General features: G+C 32.7%; 2 protein-coding genes and 1 long non-coding RNA gene across 10 annotated transcripts in view; 1 reads left to right on the top strand and 2 right to left on the bottom strand.

Annotated features, from left to right (window-relative positions):
• Positions 1-10,553, bottom strand: part of LOC148615783 (N-acetylglucosamine transporter UNC93A-like) — an 18,737-nt gene extending 8,184 nt beyond the window's left edge. The window contains exon 1 of one of the 3 annotated variants that reach the window (XM_088582369.1): positions 10,533-10,553. The gene's annotated coding sequence lies outside the window, so the exon portion shown is untranslated. The other 2 variants (XM_088582367.1, XM_088582368.1) reach the window with 2 other exon arrangements.
• LOC148615782 (uncharacterized) overlaps positions 9,770-25,796 on the top strand; it is an 18,197-nt gene continuing 2,170 nt past the window's right edge. The window contains exons 1-2 of the long non-coding RNA XR_015922059.1: positions 9,770-9,983; positions 19,480-19,628. This is a non-coding gene — a long non-coding RNA (uncharacterized LOC148615782). The remainder of the gene's footprint in view (positions 9,984-19,479; positions 19,629-25,796) is intronic.
• Positions 21,633-25,796, bottom strand: part of LOC148615781 (deoxynucleoside triphosphate triphosphohydrolase SAMHD1-like) — a 24,141-nt gene continuing 19,977 nt past the window's right edge. For 4 of the 6 annotated variants that reach the window (XM_088582361.1, XM_088582366.1, XM_088582363.1 and 1 more), the window contains exons 11-14: positions 25,554-25,649; positions 23,673-23,780; positions 23,167-23,298; positions 21,635-22,074 (exon numbers count right to left, since the gene is read on the bottom strand). In XM_088582361.1, coding sequence (XP_088438487.1) covers positions 22,027-22,074; positions 23,167-23,298; positions 23,673-23,780; positions 25,554-25,649 — 384 coding nt within the window. In that variant the 3' untranslated portion in view covers positions 21,635-22,026. Of the gene's footprint in view, positions 22,075-23,166; positions 23,299-23,672; positions 23,781-25,553; positions 25,650-25,796 lie in introns of all 6 variants that reach the window. The other 2 variants (XM_088582365.1, XM_088582364.1) reach the window with 2 other exon arrangements.

Here is a 25,796-nt window from a genome sequence, read left to right as displayed (position 1 = left end):
AGTCTAAGAAATCTATTCCACATTCAACCTTTAGTTTATCAACATACATGTAAGTTTTCACTCGTCAAAGTGAGATGTAAAAGGAACCATCTTACTCGTTACGTTGATTCAATATACCTAAAAACTCATTTTGAGCAAAACGTATTCCTTTAGTAATATGTATTTAAAGAAATAAAATGAGTAAAAAATAGTTTATCACATAGTAATAATTTTTTGCCAATTCAATTACACAGAGATTAAAAGGGCAATATGCGCCGATTTTCCACTCGGTTTCTTACCCTTTTCATTATATATTCCGGAAATATACGGAGACCTTCCGAATTGCACGGTGGCGGAACATGCGAGGAGAATAAGTCGAATCCCTAGACAAAAACAAACCGAAGTCAACTAAATAGTTTACAAAAGCAGTGAAGGTCTAAAGATCAGCAGAAAAAGTAAACAACTGTAAACTGTACAAAAAGGGTGTACAAGTCATTGGTACAGAACTTTGTGGAACGCTCTTGTAATATACTATATGTATGGGCCAATATTAACCAATATCCATGCATCAACTCTATATCATATATCAGAAAACTGGAAAAAAAAGTCTATTTTTATGAAACATTCATAAGGTTGATTATTTTGCTGAATCTCTAGAATCGTGACCTGCTATTATTATTAATGTTCTGTTTAATTAGCTACAAGTCAAAATGACACATTTTACTATTTTATAGGTATATCAACTGATTTTAGGGATGATGTTTACGTTTGATGATTTATTACCAAAACATGTCTATTTATGTACCGGCATAAATACGAATGTTTCCTTGTACCAAAAAATGTCTAAACATGCAGTTGTAGCAAGGGACAGCTTGAAAACAAGTTTCAAAATTTCGATGCGACAATGATTCCATTTTATACCCTAAAAGGAGAACATTAATAAATCATTATTAGGTAAAATTATCTTGGTTTTGCACGCTCAATTTTCAGTACTTTTTTTCACAAATTCAAAAATCAAAAGTTTGATTGATTGTATACTTTTGGCTTTCTAGTTCGATATCTTTGGTAATGAGTATACGATTCATTTTTTTGGATTTAGATCTTCCTATGTATTAAGTTCTAGTGCTGCTGGTGAGAGATTGCTCCTTTAAACACGAGTGCAACATTCAGAAATTTACAATATTAGTTAAACGTTTATTAGGTTTTTTTGGTATTATAGCTAGTTTTATCTTTTAATATATGTACATGTATAATAAGTCATAAAGAATTAAAGAATATTCAATATACAATGTCGGACGATTTAATACTGTAATATAATTAAAGATTACACATGTTAATAGTTCAACAGTTATGATATCTATTTCATACCTACATGTACCACTTTAATTCAACAAAACAAGAAATTAAGTAACAACTGACAACCTATGAATTATCGCTCCCTGCCACGACCATTAGTATAAAAAAAACAGAAACTGGAAATAAACAGCTTTAAAGGGATGAGTTTTACACATGAAAATACGGAATACGTGTTATCTACACACATTGGGTTGATCTTTACATTTCCCCTCCCGCAAATTACAACAACATCCAAAAGTAAATTAAAATTTTACAAAAACCGCACAAGTAATTAAATAATGTTTATACGTGTATACAGGTGTGTTGATACAATTTTTATACATGTATACATGTTGATACAATGTTTATACATGTATACAGGTATGTTGATACAATTTTTAATACTTGTATAAATTTCATGTTCATCTCATGATTTGAGTTCATGTCACACAATGATCCCTATTCTTGTACTATGTCATTATTATGTAACTCAACCAAATTCACAAAAATAACGTCCTGAATGAATACTATTTAATTGTAAACCTATCCTTATTATTTCTTCCTGTTCAATCAGTACACTTTACCACAGAAAACATTTGATTAAACGCGCATATATATTTTAAAGAAAAAAGTCAACACCACTGTGACAATGTACCACAAATTCATACACTTTCATCTAAAGGTTTTTGATTTTAACACGATATAAACTATCCATGGAATGATGATATATATAATTACTATGCTAGAAATGATAGTTATAAACCGTTATATGACAGATACAAGTTATAATTAATAAAATGAATTTACCTGCTGAATGTAAACTAGGCAATTTGTAGAAATCTCAAGTCATCAAAACTGAATAAAGGAACAAATGTACCAAATGTACTCATGAAGTTAACAAAATTAAATAAAAACCAAGGCAACTATTTCTTAGATAGCATAAATAATCATTTTTTAACACACACGAAGAAACTTACCTCTGTATAGCTGACAACACCTATGTTCTGGTTGATTGCCTTTGTCACAGTTTATAAGTTTGTCATCTTTTTATACTGTGATTATATACATATAAATGAAGACAGGCTTAAACTTTTATTGTCATTACATATCATTTGACATTTCAAAGTGTTTGTAAGAGTAATCAAGGGAACCAAGGTAATAGCGGTAATCAAAAAAATGTAATCCAGGAACAAAGACCAGACATGGAAAACAACAAAGAACATAGAGTAACTAAAATCATACATACAGAGTAACAAAAGCAAATGAGCAGCTCGGACACCACTAAAAACTGGGAGCATGGACCAGCTGCACCGGTAGGGTAAGCGACCTCTGCTTTTCTAGAAACACCCGCCGAGTTGCTCATAAAAAGTCAAGTCTGGGGTAAACGAAAGAGGAAAGGAAAACTATGACACGTTGAACAAATCAGTTTTCATGGCGCAGGTGGATACACCGTAACGATCCACGATGACGAACATATAACTTCTGTAGTGATGACTTCAATCTTGTAGCAACATAATCCTGTTCCAGAAGCCTATTTGTTAGAATTCTACCGCGATACAAAAAGTCTGCGTAGTTTCGGCAAGCTCTGGCATAACGTATGAGTGGTAATCATTCATCAGAGCAATATTGCTTCCATTTTCTTTTTTTTTAAGGATGGGTTTGAAAAATTCAAACGCTATTTAAATTCTACACTGGCTTGGTACGTAGTTGCTCTTATATAAATTTTAAGAATAATGCATATAATTCTGAGTTCAGAAATTTATATAAAAAGGGACAGAAATGTAACAAAAATTTGAAACCTCTTTATTCTAAACTAGCCTAAGAATAGATTATTATTTTTCACTTTCTACATTATGTATCTTTTAACAAAGGAACTGGCAACGGTTTTTCAGTGGAGATTTCATTCAACCATTCACAATGTTAATTAAAAGAGTAGAAAAACGTTTTCTATATTGATTCATGTTCGTGAGCCGGAATATTGAACAGCTGTGTAAAAAAAAACGTGTTAAAGCAATTAAAGGATATTTTTTTGTTTGATGTCAACAAGTTAGGACATAAAACGTCTCCTTGTCGGACTCCTAACTCTGGAGTAAAGGAAGTCTGGCATTTTGTTATTAACTCTTACACACGGTTTGCTATCGGACTATATACATTTCATTATTCTGTAGCAGTTACCATTTACATTATTTTTCAACAATTTGATCATAATACCTACGTACATGATCTAGTGAAATTCTTTACGAACATCAACAAACACACAGGTAGCTGTTTTGAAGTTCACCTTTGTTTTAAGTATTTACCAATTAGATACATGTTAATAAATATATGGTCTGAAGTTCGAGAGATTTTTTTTGTTTTGTTTTGTTTTGTTTTGTTTTTTTTTTTTTTTGTTTTGTTTTGTTTGTTTTTAAGCTTTTTTTAATTTTCAGGAATAACATTATTATTAGCCATAATCTTATCAAATCTATTGCAAAAGATAATGTTAAACAATTCTCCCATGTTATTATTCATTGCAACACCTCTATAGTTTTCTGGTTTTGCTTTTGAATATAGTAAGTATAAAACCAATATTTTTGGATAATGGTAAGATAAAAAAAACCAATACGAATAACAAAGAAAAACAAAAAAAAACAAAAACAAAAACAAAAACAAAAATAAAAACAAAAAACAAAACAAAAACCAAAAAAAAAATACATTGACGAGCTTCAGTAGGTTCTAATTAATATATGTTTGTGAAACTTTTGACATTTCGTTGTTAATGTTAACGAGACCTAGACTTAAACTTGTTACATTTTAGATGTGGCCTTAGTTGATTCTGCAATAGTGATTTCAAAATCCACTTGAGAGAAATTCCTGTCATTCTCTACTATTTTCACTTTGTTTTCTAGGTTTGTTGTTTTATCTCTCACGCTGCTGGGTATACTTTATAAGTTAAACAAGTATTTTAACCAGGTTTGGTCAAACCATCATCAAAAGTAATATCTTCTTTGGTATTCATCTTTGAAGGGGGCTGTTGAGGCTTTGTAATGTCTTCTTTGGTCTTCACATTTGAAGGGGGCTGTTGAGGCTTTGTAATGTCTTCTTTGGTCTTCATATTTGAAGGGAGCTGTTTGAGGCTTTGTAATGTCTTTTTTGGTCTTCATATTTTAATTATCCGCTTTGTATGTCCTTATGTACTACCTACTGCGTAAAAATTTGTGCATGGGCAGATCCGTCTGATCGAGTTGTAGTGTCAAGTCTTTAATTGATTGATTGTTGTGTGAATTGCGTAAATACATCAGTAGGTTTTATTAAAACCCATTTTCCTGTGGTACCACTGAAAGGTATGACAAAGTAAGGTTCAATACTAGGAAAACGGCATCTTGCTAGTCTGAAAATATCAAAAAACCAGAATGAAACGAAGATGTTGCACCTTTTGTGTCTGGAATGATGGCGCTCTGAACGCCCCATCGTGCATCATATAAAAGAGGCATTTCTGAATAAATCTCTTCAGGCAAACTATCTTTCGCAATGAACAATAAAGCTGGCTTTCCTTAGTGGTAGTATCTGCTTGTACGGTCATGTTATGTACGTAAGTATCCATCCTTATGGCGTCTAAATCTCTAATGTATCTGTGAAAGTTGAAAAGGGCGGGAAAGGTGGTTAGAACCATTCTCTTGTCATAACGCTGACAATGACTATAAACAGATGATTGACGTAAATATTATAAAGACTTGTCCAAAATCGGATTCAACTCCGCAATCAGTGTTACATGAGTTGAACTTTCATTAAACTCGCTTTATCTTTTATCTGATAACCAGTACTTTTGAAAATATAGGAATAATTCACGTGAAAGTTAATCCACGAATGTAAGTAGTCGCTTAAGTGTCCAACTTGAGTGTCGAACCGTTTCTATCTTGTGCCGATATTCAGACCACGTTCCATCTTGTCATACTTATTGGTTTCTTTCTTTCTTCGTCGTACATTTCCGTGTAGGCTGTGACTAGCATAGGTTTTATTTCAGTCCACATTATTGTTGTAATCGTATCAACGTTATGTGCCATATCCGTGTCCAGTGTCTGATTTTTTTATGACTTATTTGGTGTTTTTTTTTTTTTTTTTTTTTTTTTTTCATCTTGTTTTGCAGGATCTTCCAAAGGTATTCATTTTGTACAACTAAAATTTTCTTCTCTGCAAGTCTTGTAAGTTCAAATCTGGTCTTCATTCTGGACATATTGCTTTCAGTATTCTGGTTTTTTTTTAAAGTTTTTTTTTATAAGTTTAATAAATTATTCAGAGTTTTTATTTTCTTATTGACAACTGTATTGAGAAGTTCTCTGACCGTTACGTTTTTGTCTCATTATTTTATTGTAACCAAAAATGATTTAAAGAGCTTTCAAATTATATGTACGCACAGTTTTAGTAGCACTAAATTCTGTATCCAGTCATTCGATCCAAACAAAATATTTCAATTGATAGTAAATGCTACAAAGAACACAGCACCACTTTGTTCATGAATAAGTGATAATACAATCAATATGTACAGACAAGATCAGAGGTTACACAAAAAGTGAAATGAATTTAAAAATGTAACATATTCCTTCTGCCTCAATATTCAATGCGGCTAACTAGTTATTTGTCACAATGATAAATAGAAGACTAACAATGCCTTTTACACTAATGGTGTTAGTACAGTCAACTTTTCAGTGATCAGTGTTTCAAAGCAGTAGTGAACCACTATAATCAAATTTATTGCTTTTTTCTGCATAATGTAAAGAAAGCATGTCATTTTTATATGAACCAGACATTTTTAGGGCATCAAGAAAATAATACGGTTAAAGTAAATAATGATAAGTAGTCGTATTCAGTGAGAGGGCGATGATTTAGGATTAAGAGATCTTATCGATAGATATATCACTTATCGAGAGTCGGGTGTCGTCGGGTGTCGTCTTACGTCTTAGTAGAATTTGACTTATCTGCTGACTGAGTTGTCATATGTATTTTTTTTCACAGTAAGTCAATTACTGCCCAGAATTAAATCAGACACTCTGTGATTCTAGGGTAATTAGTTCAATTCGTATAAATAGAGTTTTGTAACCGTTTTAAGATCTTCGCGAAGAAGGTACGAAACTAATTGCTATCCTTTCTTTATAGTAAAGGTTCCACAGATGAGACCTCCTGTCTGACTGAAAATGTTATATGTTAAAAATAGCATGGATTACCGTTACTTCTTCCTAGTTTATGGTGACTATAATTATATTTCTTTCTTTATTTATCTAATGATATTTCGGATAGTGTTCTGTTTGACAAAAGATGCGTCCTTTCATTAAGGGCTTTCCCTACCAGGGAAAGACCTTATTGTTTTTCTAATTAAGGGCTTTCGTAACCACGGAAAGACCTTATTGTTTTTCTAATGTTTTTAAAGGCTATCCCTACCACGGAAAGACCTTACTGTTTTTCTATTTTTTTTTTTTATTCTTCCGTTATTTGCAAAATTTTCTTTGTCATGCTCTCCCCTATTCATTTTTCAAGATATCATTACCAAATTTGGACAATCGATAGACCTCATTAAGGACTTTTACCAGATGACTCTGTGAAGAATTCCATCATCCACTGTAGAAGTTATCTCCCTTTTATTGGCGTTTTTTTTCAACATGGTCCCCCGAACTCATTTTTCAGGATATCATGACCATATTTGGTGAACATGTAGATGTCATCAGGTTCAATTAGGAAAGACCCTACTAAGGATTTCATTACCAGCTTTAAGAGTTATGTCCCTTTAAAATAGTTTCTTTTAATCGCTAATATCTTAAAAAAACATAAGAGATAGAATAATTCTGGAAACGGTTTCATGCCCATAAGCCGACGGCCTAATTTAAACATAAATTTGTATTTTGTTATCAAACCATACGGGAGTTATATCCTTGAAATATCATACTTAAGTTTTAAAAAGTTATATTTCGAGAACCAGAAGTTGTATAGACGTGGGACCTCAATCTTTGGTCCATGTGACCTTTTCTTTGCATCCAAGGTCAAAGGTCACAGAGTGCTAGTTTTTTCCCCTTTCAATATTTACTTTGGCAAGGCCCTGTTGCGTCATCTTTCAAGATATCATTCCAAAATTTGGATCATCGATAGACATTTCCTAGGACTTTTGCAGAAAAATCCCATGAAGAATTTCATTATTCATTGTAGAAGTTATCTCCCGTTTATTAGCATCTCATCAATATGGTTAATAGGCCATCCGAACTCATTTTTCAGGATATCATTATCATACTTGGTGAACATGTAGATATCATCATGTTCTATTAGAAGATGACCCTACTAAGAATTTCATTATCATCTTTAAGAATTATGTCCCCTTAAAATAATTTATTTCAATCCCTCATATCTTGAAAACCATAATATATAGAATCAATCTAAAAACTGTTTCATGTACACAAGATGAATACCTAATGAATAAACATAAACATGTATTTTATTATCAAACCATACTGGAGTTATATCCCTTGAAATATCATACTTAAGTTTTTCAAATTCATATTTCGAGAACCAGAAGTTGTAGAAACATGGGACCTTCATCAATGATCTTTGGTCTATGTGACCTTTCATTTGCATTTAAGGTCAAAGTTCATAGAGTGCTAGAAAGCCTTCTCACAGCAAACTACGGGCCTTGATATTGAGAAAACAATAAGTGCATACATACAGCGTATAAAATGACCCTCTCGATAAGCCCTACATTTTGAGACAAAATGTACAACTGTCAGACCGTCTGTTCAAAAGTTATGACAATTTAAATGTTTTGCAGAGTCCGGTTTGTGACCTTGACATAAACGTATGACCTTGACCATGTGAGTTTTTTCAAGGTCAGGCAATCTAAGATGTATGGTGGTAGTTTCATGTCTCTACGACTTCCGGTTCTGGAGTTTGTTATTGCATCATATTTTAATAATCATTGGGCTCAAAATGAGCTCCACAATTGCCCAAATCATATCATGATTTTGTTGTATATGTTCTGCAAATTAGCATATAGTTTTCAGATTTGACATATCTTGTCTACTTTTGGATCTATTGAAATTTTAAGTTTTGAGAACGGGGTATATATTTTAAAATCCACAGCAGACACACAAATGGTCATTCCACAGTATGAAAGATCTACACAAGTACAACTGTTTCACACAATACCAAGAACCAATATAAAAAAAGACAATGATACTACAACAACTTAAAATTTTCATATTTTTTCAGTGGTTTGATATGTTTCATCAATACCGATTTATAGATTTTATATTGCATTATTTTTTTCAGCTTTGTCGAAGGGGGTCATGTGATATATCATTTTGAGGGTCTAAGTGAGCACATTTAAAAAACCATGATAAGTAATACATGTTCAAATAGTAGGTTCATTAGGTTATTAAAGTTCTTAGAGGGTAAGGTTGTTGCAAATCAAATGAAAGGTCTTAAAGTGTTCAACCGAAATATCGATGTTTTTCTCGAAACAAATGACTTGGGTGAGGTCAATGAGTGCAAAACATAAGTTGTTTATACAGTTAGGTTGTCGCATATCAAATTAAAGGTCATAATGTGTACATCTCAAATTTATTTATATAGAAAAAGAACCCAGTTGGGGCTAATAAGTGCAAAATTCTAATGTTCACAGAAAGTAGGGTTGTTGTATCTCTAACGAAAGGTCGTCGAGTTGACATTACAAAAGTCATGATGGGAACATCGACAAGTGCATTGGACAAGGTCACCAAGTGCAAAAAGTCAAACTGTTCTAGATGTTTTAATGTGTACATTACAAAGAGAAAGTTTTCAAGGGAAAGATTTTTCAATTGTTTAACAAACAACTGACATACTAGTTTTGTAGTTTTTTTTTTATTTTTGTTGTGTAATAAAGTTAAATTAAATTTTGAATTCTTAATTATTTGTAGATAGTAGGAATCTGTTAACATGGTTAACTCATTGATCTACGAGTAATGACAGGTTTATTGACAGAAGCTGTTCCAGAGTTTGTTTTACTACTGCTTCTATTGAGGTTTTAAGTAGCACTCCAGCTAACAATCATGCCAAATGTGATACATGGTTGGAAAGCCTACAATTTTTTATTTTTGATATTTTGTTTAAAATACTTCAGTAAACAAAAATTAACATTTGGTTTTCATATAACCTGTGCTCATAGGAAATAAAAAATGTATAGAACGCACTGTATAATTTGAAATTAAGGAAGATAACTCTGTGAATGACACTCTAATACAGTAGAATCTATTGGATTTTCAATGTTGATTATCTCCTAAGAGCAGGCAGACGAATGAATAATTACACATTTCATAGTATAGACCCATAAAACAACTTTATTACAAAATTAAAAATATGTAGCCTTTTTTGGGATGTATCACTTTTTTGCAGATTTTGCATGGTTCTTACAAAGACAGCTACTTGAATGTTATTATTTTGTTTCCGTAAATAACTTTATTTATAAAATGGTTCGTACGTAAATATATTGTGTAATGTAAGTGTTTCATTGATTACACCAGTGTCAAGGCATTTTAATTTGTAAACCTTTCTATAAAAAAGTAATACATGTGACAAGAGGATCGTAAGCAAATAGAATACATGTAGTTTAATGGATAACAAAAGAAAGAGAACGGATATGGCGAAACATGCACCAGCGTATTACCTACATACAGGTTAGTAAATACTATCAGAGATCACCAAAATGTCTTAAATAAGTGTAAACACACCTTCAATACACGTTTAACAAAGCTTTGAAAGCTCCGACAACAAAAGTGATCAAATCAACGGCAACTGAACGATGACAATTCTACAAATCAAACAAAAAAGTAATACAACGACACAAAGACATAGTAATTACCAAAATCTGACTGGGGACAGGCGCATGAATGATGTGGTACACCTATTATCTACACATACTTATGTAAATAAATTATAATAAGTAATTACCGAACTTATAAGATGTAGGCAATAGCAAAAAGGAAAAGTAAAAAAAAAAAGAAAATCAAAATGGCATGATATTTTTTAGTATTGAACAACAAAGGAGACATTTCTAGATGAACATCTGTAGACACTTACTGAAAATAAACCCGATATAATACATGTTTGTATGTCCTTTAGATGGAAATCATGACAAGCCCAAGTAATGCCCCTTCGACCATTGTTTTACTTATTTCAGAAAAAATGAATAAAGAATAATGTGATTGTTTAATTGCCACACTTACCAAGTTTGTCATCATACATACAGGTTACGTTATTATCATTAAATATTGATTAGCGGTGACACATTGTTATTTATATTGACACAACAATAGTTCTTTATATATGCATGCATTGTGACTACAGATGAAGTCTGAAAATGTAATGATTCTAAAAAAAATCAGCAGGCGTCTCTAGATTTTCGATATTATATCGACTTGCTTATTAGGTCTCAGTCTTGTATTCTTTGCTCCATAGGCTTCTATAGTATACCATAAATTTTCATGATTTAAAAAAAAAAATAGACTAGGAGTTTCAATCTTACTTTTGACCATTTTTTTCAATGAAGAAAATGTCAAAAATAATTTTTAGGTCCATTTTAGAAACAAAAAAGTACACGAGGACAGATCAAACTAAAAATAGACTTTTTCTACTTTCACTTTTATATTGAGTTCATAAAATAGATCCCTTTTCTGAAGCATTATTTTTCATGAAAATACCGTTTTTCCTCAAAAACAAGTATTTTTGTGTCATAGCTTGATATTTACCCTGTACTTTTGATGGAAAATGATAGTCATATGCCAAGAAACTAAATCAGGAAAAGTCAAAAAGGAAGCGCACTACATTTTTTAGCCTCAATGTTTTGACGAACACCCGCTCAGGAATATGTAATACAAGACTGATACCTATTACTAATAAAAACTTGTAGATATCTTTAAATGTTGTTGTTTTTCTATAACTATGTTCAATTTCTAACCATAAAGACAAAATATCTCTGCCCTCCTGCTTTCCTGTGAATTTTTGTTCCAATTTTCATATAGGCACCCTTTAACAGTATCAAATCAAATATCTCTAATGTTGCAAAGAAAGACAAGTTTTGATAAAAAAAAAAACAATTCAGTTACCTTTATAAACTTTAAATGTGTTTGTTTGTTTTGTTTGTTGGGGTTTAACGCCCGAGCAACAATATTTCAGCTATATTCAGGCGATGAACATGAAAGCGGATGATAAAATGAACATGAAATGATGATGAAATGAAAAATGGGATGGGACACAAGGATAATGGGGTCGACAAATTTTGATAGCCACTTGAAATAAGGAGAGGTGGGTAGGGTCGGGCAATTTAGCCTCCTGTGGCGGAGCCCTATGGTTCCTACTCCGGGAGAATACCACAGTAGGGTTCTTTAACGTGCGAGGAACGTGGCATCTTTCCCAACACGGTGCACCACTATGGTTTGCGGTCAGGTTTTCCGTATTATAGCCTGACAACCCCAGCATGTAACATGCCAGGGGTACCCCATTCCACCACCTGGGGCACACAACCCAGTGGGCAGAGCGCCCTACCCCCCTCCCCCCGGCTATGATTCTGAGCACTATTTAGTCGTCTTTTACGACAAGCTTAGCGCTGCTGCAGGCCTATTCTTTTGACACCCGGACCTGCACGATGTGGTCCGTATTGATAAGACAAATGCCTTAACTATTCTATGAAAAACAAATTGTTTCAAAATCTCATTTTTTTGCCCATATTCACAAAAAGTCAAGTTAAGACCCCCTTTTTTAACCTTAACACAAGGGAGTCTCTTGATAATTTAAAATCTGCTTACTGAAACAACCAACTGCACAAAATTGAAGTTCTTGTTTACACAAAGGTAAAATAGAGTCAAAATGTTGTATATTTATCATTATTTTAATGAAAAAGACATCTTAGTTCCCAAAAATGCTGATTTTCAGTCAAATTTGGTACCCTGGGCATGTAAAATGTATTCGGTAATTACAAAAGGAGGAATATCTCACAGACACAGATATTTTGCAAGAACAGTAAATAATATACATAGAAAACATCAAAGTTTCTATTCACTTCACACACTATTGAAGAAAATTCATTTTTTATATTTCATTACCACCAATTATTTAAAAGCCTCATTAGAATTTGAGCAGAAGTACCATTCGAAATGATCATTTATGAGATAAAAATGTTTTATTAATCAGTTTTCACTTTTAATCAATAAAATGGCTGTAGTAGAGCACTTCTTGAGCAGTTAAAGTAGAATAAAAGTAAAAATGCAAAAAATATTTGTTTTTATATGTTATGTGTAACAAGTGCAGTTCAACCATTTTTTAAGTCTCTACTCCAGGTATTAAAAATGTCAAAAAAAAAATCAAAATTGTTTATAATTTAGCTATTTAAGTCACCCTATTTATTTTTTATATAGTGTTGAGAAAACTTTTAATGATAACAATTGCAATCCATTGGTCATCTTTAAATCTATAAATACATTGTTAATTTCCAAATTTAGTAAAAATATGCCATAAAAGTAAACAAAAAAGTGAGGCCTTGCATCACTTTATTCCATTCAAAGTTGCTCCATTTAGTATAAAATATGATATATTGCTGTTTAAAAGCTGTTAAGATGATTGAAACTCACTTACTAAAAATCTCACTTTCCACTGAAACTGTGGTTATTAGGTCTCAGTCTTGTATTCTTTGCTCCATAGGCTTCTATAGTATACCTTAAATTTTCATGATTTACAAAAAAATAGACTAGGAGTTTCAATCTTACTTTTGATAATGTTTTTCAATAATTAAGGAAATGTCAAAAATAGTTTTTAGGTCCATTTTAGAAAAAAAGGCACGAACTTTGGTACACCAGGACAGGTCGAACTAATTATAGAATTTTTCTACTTTCACTTTTATTTTGAGTTCATCAAACAGACCCCTTTTCTGAAGCATTATTTTTCATGAAAATACTGTTTTTCCTGTTTTTTGTGTCATAGCTTGATATTTACCCGTACTTTTGATGCAAAATGATAGTCTGCCAAGAAACAATAACCCGAAATAGCAAATATGAAAGCGCACTATTTTTTTAGCCTCAATGTTTTGACGAACACCCGCTCAGGAATATGTAATACAAGAATGATACCCATTAATTGAATCTTTAGATTTTCCCAAAACAGTCAGAGTTATCTTTCCTGTGATATGTTCTGTTCAAAAGATAAAAAGGCAATAAACATAAAAAATTAAAAATTGTAAATCTGCCATCTTTAATTTGTTTTAAAGTAATACATTTTTGGTCGCGAAAATGTAATTCTCATTTAACTTATTAAACATTTGACTACAAATTTGTCGTTTTTCGCGAATTAAAAATAGCGCACATTGGTGTGTTCTCTTGTACACCTGTGTGTCTGGGGTTTATTAAGAATTGTCTCTTGTATATTGATATTATCAGTAACCCACATAAGGATTTTATACTTTAACGGTTTAAAGGTTGTAAGTTTTACTTATATAACGCTAACTTTTAATCGCATATTTAACATATAATCAAGAACAATTTGACAATTTAAACGATGCCGAATGTCGATCTAATAGGATTTTAACAATTTGAGATTTAAGGGGGGAATTGTGTGAATACGGGTTCTGCTACTCGGAGTGCTGGATTGACAAGTAATAAACTTGTGTTTACTTAATATTAAAAAATCAAATCTGGGGAGTTTCAATGTAAGTGACACGCGTTTTATTTTTTTTTATAAAATAAGGTAGCGTAAAAATATTGAGTATATGCAGAGCTAGAGCATCAAACTACCATAGATCTATACACAGTTTCCATGACAGTCATCGAAGTAACTTCTTAAAACTATATACTTTGAACATCGCCATTGTATGCGCCTTAATTTCCTTTTGGTGTACATGTATGTCCTCAGTATCAGCTCTGAACTTGTCAAACTTGAGGCGAAAAAGGTGCTATTATTATTTTTTTACACATTCTTCTTTCTTATTTATTTTCAAGATATTTTTTAAAGTCTTATGGTTTATAAACTATGTTGTATTTAGCAGTTCTTCTAGAAAAAAACACCTACGTCTGTACTAGAACAAAGTACCTCTTTCCCAATCTGTTGCATTGCATACATTTTTATCAATTTACTTGTTAATTTCTTGATTCCCAGATTTAAAAAAAATAATAAAATAAAATATTTTTGCATTGCCGAGTATCTTATCAAAAATAACGGATTTCGTTTGTTTGAAATCATAGATATTTCTACTTTTTCGTGACCGTCATAATAACAAATGACAATATCATGGTGAAATTTTACAGTTTTTCTATGTTTTGTTTTTATTGTAATCAAGGTAACCATAGTTAAAACTAAACTCCATTGTAAGTTCAAAATGCATTAGTCGTACTTTCGTCTTCATTTCATCTCTAGCGTACGATGCATGTATATATTGTACAGTTTAAATAATTGTAACTTAAACCCATCGCCCTAATTAGTTTTTTTTTTGTTACGAAATTACAGTTTTTAATATATTATTATTATAATTCTTCAGCACCAACCACGGTTAAACATCAAACATACTGAATACTAAGTAGGTTTCAGCGATGACAGGTTTTTGAAATTAAAATGAATTTACTCAAATCTTAAGAATCCTGATAATTTGTCATTGTCATGAACATGTTTATCTGATAAAAATAGAATATACAACTTCTACATCTAATTGTAGAACTCTTATTTTAAATCACTTTCTCTCTCGTTTAAAAAAACTTATGCTTTGTACAAACAATTTATATTGATTCGAATTAAGAAATGTGTACACTGATCTTTTGTTACGTGTCTAGGTCTCGATTTCACAAAAAGTCGTAAGTGTAAAGTTGATCGTAAGTAATGACGTCATAAACTAAAATAGCTTTCTGACGTCATGATTTACGATCAATTTCACACTTACGACTTTTTTGTGAAACCGACGCCTGTACTTGGTGTGAACGTTAATCAACATGATGAAGATAAATAATCAACTGACACTGATAACATTACAAATGTTAGCCTAGGAAAAAGCCAGAGTGAATCCCGAAAGTTCAGTTTTTTCATTGGTTTTAATTAAGATTTGGAACTTCGGGAATTCACAGGTTCATCCTATTATATAGTATCTTGGGCATTTCGTATAAAATTATGATGATAATAAACATTTCTTTTAAAATACAAACAGCATGCTTTTCTATATAACTATTTGTAAGTACGTTCAATGAAAAGTTCATTTGAAGACCACATTGAAACAATCCCCCATTTATGGTGATTATTAAAAGCCTTATACATGGTGGTGGTGAAAGCGCTAAAGAAAAATTAGTAAAGAGGAAAAGAAAGAGATAGGAATGGATAACAACTGAGACATGGGAAATGATTGAAAAATGGAAAACAACTAGGGGCAAATTACTTGCAACAAAGCCATATAGATAGCGATAGAAGCATACAACACCTATACAATACAAAAAACAAAGTCATATAGATAGCGATAGAAGCTTACAACACCTATACAATACAAAAAACAAAGTCATATAGATAGCTATAGAAGCTTACAACACCTATACAATACAAAAAAAAAAAAAGTCATATAGATAGCGATAGAAGCTTACAACACCTATACAATACAAAAAACAAAGTCATATAGATAGCGATAGAAGCTTACAACACCTATACAATACAAAAAAAACAAAATCATATAGATAGCGATAGAAGCTTACAACACCTATACAATACAAAAAAACAAAGAAGTAAACACGTGCAAAGAAGTATAAAAAAATATTACATCGAAAGGTCAGAAACTGAGGCAGAAGTACCTACAGCGAAATAAAATATGAGCACTTTATACTGTATATCTAAAAACCTAGGTGGTGGACATAGAAACAGCGAAGTCAGGGTACCTGATGGCATAATGTCCAATGGTGTTTAACATTTTGAAAGGGTACTAAATAGAGAGAATTGATCAGTTTTTATTGTATATTTATGATTTTTTTCATTAAAAAAAACAAATAAAATTGAATCCCTACCTACCTACCCTACAAAATTTTAGAATAGTGCTTGGAAACATACTATTACTTTTTTCGGCCTTGGAAAATTTCTCATCAACAGACTGGCATGCACCAATATCTGTCTTACATGCACTGGAAAGTGCTGATTTTATCCCCCAAAAATGTTGCTGGGTGAAAGATTCAGCAAATTCTGTAGGCTATAGAATGCTGTATATAGCGTGCATATCACAAATCGAATCACTAGGTCACGGATCGACATTAAATCACGTGACATTAATTTTAAAAAATTTGAAGAATGAACGTGGTCACATGGTAACTAATTTCCCGAATGCACAATGAACCACATTTGCGGTTCACTATCCCCGGGGACTGTGTAAACAATTTGATGATTTATACCGTCCGTGAGACACCCCGAGATATAGCCAAGGACAATAAAAACCCCTCAGTCCGTCATTGTAAAGACGTAGGATAGTCGGATTGTCAGTTGGCCCAGCTACATTAACACCATCTATCGCTGACTATAAATATTACACCATCCGCTAAATTACGGAAATATGGGTCGTTGTTCACCGTACAAAACTGACATTAACATACGGTATTTAGGTAGATCTGTGTCAAAAACTAGGAATAACATTTAACAATATTTACGTTGTTTCCTTCAAAACAGAGCACAAAACTGGATAGGAAAAACCCCTGAAACAAATAAATTAACCCAAAATAATTAAATGTTCACTCAAAAATGGAATTTAAACGATAAACTGACCTGCCACGTGAGAATTTAAACTAAAGGCCTGTCCGACACGCCATACAACGACAGAAATATCTACACGGTCACAAACAGAAATAAAACGCTTACCTGAGCAGATTCAACATATTTTCCTGTGAAACTCCATGTCCTGAACTGACAATTCTGAGACCTCACCAAATATGTGAATTGCAAACTTGGACACAGCACGTCCAGTCACTTCAAAATCTAAATGTGCTCTGCCTAACCGTTTTACCTGTATAAATCACTCGTGCTTATACGCACCTGTTTGGCGGGAAAATGAAAATCATTGAGCGGGTATTACTTACCTTAAAAAAAATGCCAAGATATTTGTGAACTACATCATCTATTTCAAACTATGGGCAAAATAATAAATTTGTAAATGCAAAAATGAAAATAATATAATGAAGTTCGTTACAGTCATGTATTACACACATGAGTTCAAAACGGGTCTAACAGTATTGAGTATATATGTTACGAAAACGAAAATTAAACTAAGTACAGGAACAGTCGGCTGATTGTCAGCGTCACTCATATCGTGCAAATGATTGGCTAACACTGTGATTTTTGGGAGATTTTAGTGGTTTATATCCAAAAAGACAGTCGCATTATCTCCCAGAAGCAACGATGTTCTTGCTTTATAATGCACGAAATGAAGGATGTAGCGGATATAAGGAAAGTGCTGTCGTTTTCAACTTTATTGTTATAGTGTTATTTAACTAGCTCTAATATCTAAGTTCTTGTAATAAAAAGAGACAAACTGGGTTTTGGAAGCAGACTGTATTTGGTAACAAGATTATATTTAACACAAGCAACACATTCAATTGAAATAACTGATAACTTACTGTTGTTTAACTAATACATTCACTGCATACACAAGCTCGTCCTCAGACAAGCTCGTCCTCAGACAAGCTCGCCCTCAGACAAAATTGCTGTCCAAACAATCAGTCAAGCAACAAGCGTCTTTGGTTTGAAGAATCTAATTTAAAGTTCTGCTTTTCATTTCATGCTTTTAAGGTATACAAAACACGATGAATAGAAAGAATTATGAATAGATTTGTTCTTTGGCCCTAATGTATCGGAGTTGAAATATATCAATTCATTGTATCGTATAATTATATAATAATATCTATATACCAACATGTTTGGTGATCCTTTGCTCATTCTGTCCAACTTCCTTCGGAAAAAAACTCTTCTTTCTGAAAATAAAACATTAGACCGATACTTATTTGTCCTCCGTTCTTGCTTGGAATCCGGAGAGTCACTCCATTTGCAAGTTGCATATTGTTGAAGATGGTGCACAAATACCAAATGCTCGTCAATTGAACAAGCCTAAAGTAGTTGAAAAAGAGCACAGCAACGTAAGTGCTTATCAAATGCCAATTGCTCGAGAACTGCACAAACCAAAAGCTGATATTCAAAAATTTGATGGCAACCCTATGATATACAAACGATTTCTTTTGCGACAATTTGAACTTAGTTCCATTGCAAATAGCGATTCTTAAAAGGAGAGACTTAATTTTCACTTGTAATTTACGATTGGTTAAACGCATAGAATAGCGATGGGATTTTCATTTTTTGATTGCGCAAGTTGGTTTCGATATGATGCCATGTAGGATAGAGGATCATATTAACGATACATGTCACAACAAATCAATATCATACAGACGTCTCAGAATGTGACGACTCTATTCGCTACACTACTCCTTCGGATCAAACTGATACAGGGATGCTAATGTTCAAAATTGATTGATTTACTATGACAGACAACATGTACCTGATTCGAGTATTTCAGGTGTATAATATGATTTTAGGTTACGCCTATGATGGAAGAAGTTTAATATGTGCCCTCAAACTTCCTTAAAGCTGACACATTATATTTGGTTCGCCTTTCTGACTGTCACTTTTATATTTTTAAATATACCTTTTATTCAAATCAAAGATGTACCCTAGAAAATTCCAAATTATTATCAAATAAATAAGTATATAATCGTATCCATCAACGTATTGAAAGACAAAGCATCGCATCCTGCGCAATCGTCTACTTCCGTGTCGACAAATTTCGTCACTTCCTTAAGCTTCAGAATATTTTTTAGCCTTTCATAGTTCTGGTCTTGCATGTTACATATATAGCCGAAATCGCTACTTTATAGACTACAATCCACGATTGTTAAATATCTGAGCACCGAAGCGAATGCTATATATGTATACACATATATTCAAAGCATACTCATGTAGATTATTAAAGCAAATGTCCAAGAACTAATATCATTTAAGTGATGTCATTATTATTAACCACTGTAAGAATACCCCCTTCAAAACTTCATGTAATTACCCGTCAAAATGGAAATTTAGCAAAATACCTAGTGAATAATCTCTCCTTTCAAAACCATTCTTTTATTTTCAAAGGAATGTGAGCAGAGACATGGTGAAAAAAAATAAAACAGTACTGGGCTTACATTGTCACGCAAAACGTCGGTTCTTACATTGTCAATATTCTCATGAGCGGAAATATCACATTCCTGATTATTGACAGTAGGGAGATTAAACCTACCGGGGTAAGTACCTGAAGAACAGGGCTGTTGCATCACGCGTGCTGTCCATGCATTTCTTCCATAAAGTTTGGGTGAAATCAGTTGGTCTCTTAAACTGAATACCTGTTCTGTAATGAGTGATGAATTTGAGGCACTAGGAGTTTACTTACTGGTGATCAGCATTGCTTGGCGTGTTAGCCATTGATTCAGCGTGTGGTGATTTCTCCTTTTCTTCCTTGTATTTTTCGTGTTAACAATACTCTTAGAAGACGCCTTAGTCTCCCTGTTTTGTTTCGTCATGATGTGTTTATTATATGATAGCTGATGGCCTTGATTTACGAAGATTAAAAATATTAAGTATAATTTGTTCGAATACAGGATAGAGCAAGGAGGCGGATTTATAAAAAGGGGAATACCTCTAGCGTAAGGGCTACACAAAATTCTGACCCAAACAATATTGCCAAATTATCAACATTTTTTAACGAAAGTTATATTGTATCGATAACCATTCAATGATAGATCTGATGGTAGAGATCATATTTACTTTCCTTAATAAAACATATCATGTTTAAAATATTATATGTTAATAAATATGTAATTTCATATTGGCCCTATTATAGGTTTGAGGTCGTCTGTCATATTGGTCGAGACGGTCGTATTGGTCCCGAGGCATCGCCGAGGCATTACCACGAACATGTAGGTTTATTCACCTTAATCATTCTTAAATATCCTTTTTGTTGATCAAAGGTCATGAAATCCAATTCTACCTCAAAATGGCGGTGTCAAACGACCGGAAGTTATGATGCCGTATTGGCCCTGGTTTGATCCATATTGGCCCCGTATAGATGCCCGGTTTGAATTCATATCAATTGGTCAGTTTTTGACATATTTTCACGTATTTTGGGTTGTTGGTTAATAAGATTTATTGGGTGTTTAAATTATTAAAAACTTGTTTAAGTTGCTTTTTACCAGGCTTAGTGTTGCAATAATATAACAGACAAATGTTTCTATGTCGGGGGAAGGCCTTCTATGGCTTGATATTTATCAATGCATAAGAATCTTTCATCAATATATACTTACTCATTTTATGATAATTCTTATTAATCATAGTTTTGTAATATTACTCTTAATAATGATAATTGAAGTAAAAGCTATCGTGGGGAAAGAGAGGTAGACTGGAAACGCAGACTAGGTACTGCAATACCTTACGGGTGCAATGACAGCATCAAAAGTATAGGAAACATTTCAAGCCAATATGATAATAACATAACCGTTGTGAATTAATTTGACAAAAATCCACGGATAAGGAGTCATGGCCCACGCCACTATAAATCAGCTTAGATGCATGATGTCACCAAAGATGGCTTTCTTCCTGTCATACAAAAACCTCTTCGACTTCATCACATTCGAACTAAACTCTATTCTATACCTCTCACTCTACTACACTGACTTTACAAAACAAGTTTTGGCACTTCTGTTTCTGAACCTACCTCATCATTACGTATACATACTTGTGGCCATCATTTTGGATATTGGCTTTTCACAGACTTTTTAAACCAGTTTGTGTAAAAAGTCAAGATAAAGAAAAACGATCATTTCTTCCACTACCGTTTTTCAACAAAGGTATAGATGCAATTGATTTGGCTGACATCCTCCATCACAAAAATGTCAAGAACAAAATTCTCCTGTATTTCAAAGACAAATCAATACCGATTTTCTTTTTATATTCTCATACTTCACCTACTGCCACCAAAATTTACAATTATAAAAGGCTATTGCAGAACCTCTAGATTGAGGACTTCAAGGCTAAACCACCTGACTATTATTGCAAAAACGTCCATTCAAATATTGTCCTTCCGGTCACGTCATTACGGGAGATTTAAATATCATCGAAAACGAATCTCCCCGTAAGGTCCTTTCTAAAGGTCCCAGGTACCGTGAACCACACTCCATAAATTGGAATTATCACTTTAAAGTTCTTATGGGTGCCGTGGAGGACTATGCAACAAAATGGATAAAACGAGAACAAGAAGACATTGATTCTCTGTCAGAGTTGGTTAAGACTTTAATTTTGAAACTAATAAATTATGCTTTGTATCATAAATGTTGTTAGATGTAAATATAACTATCTATATCTTAAACCCTTACATATGGAAAAACATTTCTTTGAAGAGAGGCATTATACATTCAGAAAAATATACATAATCATGATTTTTGCAAGGAAATAAAAAAGCGATGAACCATAATAATATTTGTTGAAATAATTCTGTTGTTCAAACAAGAGAACGTAATAAAACAAACATGGTTAAATATTGTAATTTTATATACTTTATGTCCTGTGTTATAGTTAATATAGATCACACTCTAAAGCCAACTAAACAATTTTCAGTTTTTGTCGTCCTTTAGAAAAGATAACTGTCATTTAATTGTTTTCCCTGCCGTAGGGAGGGTGGAGCAAGAAGTCTTCCTTCTGTAAAATAATAATAAACAGTATTTCAAGTAAAGAAGTTAATTCCCATTTCCGAGTATATTACGAATATCATGTTTAAGTCATTAAATACAAGTTTTGTGTGCGTGTGAGAATCAAGCAATGAAGGAAATCTGACATAGTTTCCATTTTGTCTGTCTATCTGCAGACATGTTCACAAAGTCTTTTTTCTATATATATATATTATTTAGTTCTGTTAGCTCAAATACATAAATAACATTGATGAATTAAGAATTGGTGGATGTGCTAGGATACCCCACCATCCACCACCAAGCCCGTTCAGGATACCCCACCATCCACCACCAAGCCCGTTCAGGATACCCCACCATCCACCACCAAGCCCGTTCATAAATGTCAGTGTGAATATTAGGTACCGTAGTCCTTCCTTTTGACGAATGAATTGGTGTTGAAAGTATTTTGCTTTAAAATGCTTTATTCATGGTTTAGATAAACAGTTGTTATATAAAAGGTACAGTCGCACCCTTTTTATTCCAATGTCCTTTTATTATCTTAAATATATATATTCTAAAACTTAAGCACTAAAAGAAATAAGTTTTTTTAATTAAAATCATCTTGAATTGTGGGTAGATAGTTTTTTTTAGAAACTATCTTATTATTCATTAACTGAGATTTTGGAAATTGCCACAAGTCATCAATTAATTTTTAGTATTAATCGAAATTCTTCTCAACCCTGTTTTTTTCTAAATTTATTATGGTACAAACATAGGCTTAACTGTATAGGAATCCAAGAATATTTTCTGATGTCAAATTGATTGTTTACTATAAAGTATAAGGTGCCTGAAATGTCATGGTGAAATGAATCTATTTAGGGATGTTAGAATCTCCAACCCCACTCAATCAATATACACATTAAGAATTGTTTTGAATCGTGTAAAATATCGTTTGAATCTATCATTGAGAATTTAAACGAACATTTCATAGTTAGATTTTCGTTGAAACCCCTTAAACATAGCAGATCAATAAACCATTTGACTTGACACCATTAACTGGAATTTTCTTAATGTTTCTGAATACTATTACATATTAACGTCAGTAAATTATAAAAATGCATACAGCCTTAATTTCATTTTCTTGACACCAATCTTGGAAGCATCTTTTTGCGATTTCAATGCTCTTCTTGTTATCTTTCTTGTAGTAAACTCGGATAAAATTTTCAGCAAATACTCTAGGTAACGTCAGTGAAACCTTAAGAAACAATGAATAAACCAGTGATTTACATGTGTACTTGATGATAACGGATTGAATAATGTAACAAATCACACACAGATAAACGAGCAAAATAATATTTTGATATAAAAGAAAAGACAGACGAAGACAGACGAAGAGAGATAATATGATTTTATATTATGGTATATAGGCATTTCATAACTTATGTATCAAACCTAAGCCTATTAGAGAGGATGTCTGATATCATGGACTTTTATTCTTTGACATTCTTTAAAACAAAACAATACGAAACATTTGTAACATCACTTTGACTGACTTTGTTTGGAGTCGATATTATATCAAATCCTAATTTTTTACCGTTCTAGCTCCCATAAGAAGCTGTATTTACATACTCTATGTTCGTCTTCTAATTTCTTTGCTGTATTATCATCAGCTCTGTTGTAAAATCTCACATTATCAATTGGATTACTTTCATTCCTTCCATAATCCAGTTTCACCTTCTTCAAAATATAAACTCCAACGATAAGGAAACTAACAAATCATTCAAAATAGCTATGCAAACATTTTTTATGACAGCAGTTAAAAAGTTTATAATATAATTCTAAAAAAAAACTTACTGTATTAAAACTTAGCAATTATGATTGTTGAAATATAGTACGTATTTATGAAAAATATCGAGATAATTATTGAATTTAAAATACATAAACAGAATAAAACCAACAGTAGGTTGAAGTTGAAGTTACCAAAACGATTTACAAACACACACACTTATATATATATATATATAAGTGGTCTAGGGCGGTGTTGCCATAGATGTCACAGCAGTACGAGTTCTAGTCCCGCGGAGGGAACGACCAAAAATTGGCATCGCAAATTTGACAGTTCTAAATCGTTGGGAATTTTTCAGACCTATATATATATGTATGTATAAACGTCTCAGAATGTGACGACTCTATTCGGATCAAATTGATACAGGGAAGATAACATTACGTCAACTTATAGAAGGGTCTAAAAAACTCCCAACATTGTTAGAACTATCAAATTTGCGAAAAAAACTTTTGGTCGTTTATATATATATACAGTTGGGGTGTAGTCTAGACTTGAATATATATATGTATGCATTTTTGTATAAGCATACTATGTTGATCCTAGCCGTGCATGCTATGTATCTATATAGTAATGTACTAGCAAGTAAGATGGTCGAGTTGCCTCACCCCATTAGACTTCTTATATGTATTATATGCTTGATGTGGCTGTATTTGTACACTGTTACAGATCCTCTAATGTCTTACTAGATACCATCAGAGGTTGTTCTATTCAGTTACATCATGTGCTAATGTTCGCGCTCTAGATTTACTTACGAGGAAGTATCACTCAGTTAACGAAAGCTATATTTTAAAAAGCCAAGTTGGCCGAGTGGTCTAAAGCGTTGGACTTAGTTCAGGCGGTGTTACCTCGCATCGGTCTAGAGTTGGGGTGTAGTTTAGACCTGATTATATATATATATATATATATATATATATATATATATATATAAGTCTAAAGGATTGTACAACGATACCGATAAAGATGTTAACACACTATAATAAAGTATATAATGGGCAAAATTTTCAGTCAACAAATGACCTTCTTCAGTGCTGCATCGTCATGACTTGACGATCCGATACCCATTAAGTTTGCTGGTTGGCAGATTCTTTTAGACTTTATATATATATATATACACATATATATAAACGTCTCAGAATGTGACGAATGTATTCGCTACACTGCTCCATCGGATGAGTTTGATATAGGGCAGATATGTAAACGTATAGAAAGGTCTGAAAAATTCCCAACGATGTTAGAACTGTTAAATTTGCGATGCCAATTTTTGGTCGTTCCCTCCGCGGGACTCGAACTCGTACCGCTGTGACATCTATGGCAACAAAGTCCAGCGCCCTAGACCACTCGGCCAGCTAGGCTATGTAAAAATATAGCTTTCGCTGGCCGGGTCATTCCTCCTCGTAGGATTAATCTAGGGCTGTAACTTAGTACACGATGTATGGTAGTACGGGACAGTTCATTTAGATGTTATATGTGGATAGAGGATCAAATTAATGATGCATGTCACAACAAATCAATATTATACAAACGTCTCAGAGTGTGACGACTCTATTCGCTACACTGCTCCATCGGATCAGATTGATACAGGAAAGATATGTAAACGTATAGAAAGGTCTGAAAACTTCCCAACGATGTTAGAACTGTTATATTTGCCACAGCGACCAACTTACTCTTACAATAAGGTCATCTTTTTCGAGTTTGTTATAACTATCCTCGGGAGTCTTAGAGACAATTTCACCTTTGATTTCCTCTTCACTATGCTGTAACTAAAATAAAATAAGGTGCAAATGTGTGTGTGTGTGTGTGTGTGTGTGTGAAATCTCCTGTGTATTTTTCCAATGATTTTTTTAGTTTCAGTCATACATATTGTTTTTATAAAGAATTTTCTTGTTATTCCCACTTACTTATAAAAT

This window comes from Perna viridis, chromosome 5 (genome assembly GCF_037379345.1).
Source record: "Perna viridis isolate PV_CMFRI_1.1 ecotype Kerala chromosome 5, ASM3737934v1, whole genome shotgun sequence".
Taxonomy (NCBI): Eukaryota; Metazoa; Mollusca; class Bivalvia; order Mytilida; family Mytilidae; genus Perna; species Perna viridis.
This window is presented reverse-complemented; position numbering and strand designations above follow the sequence as displayed.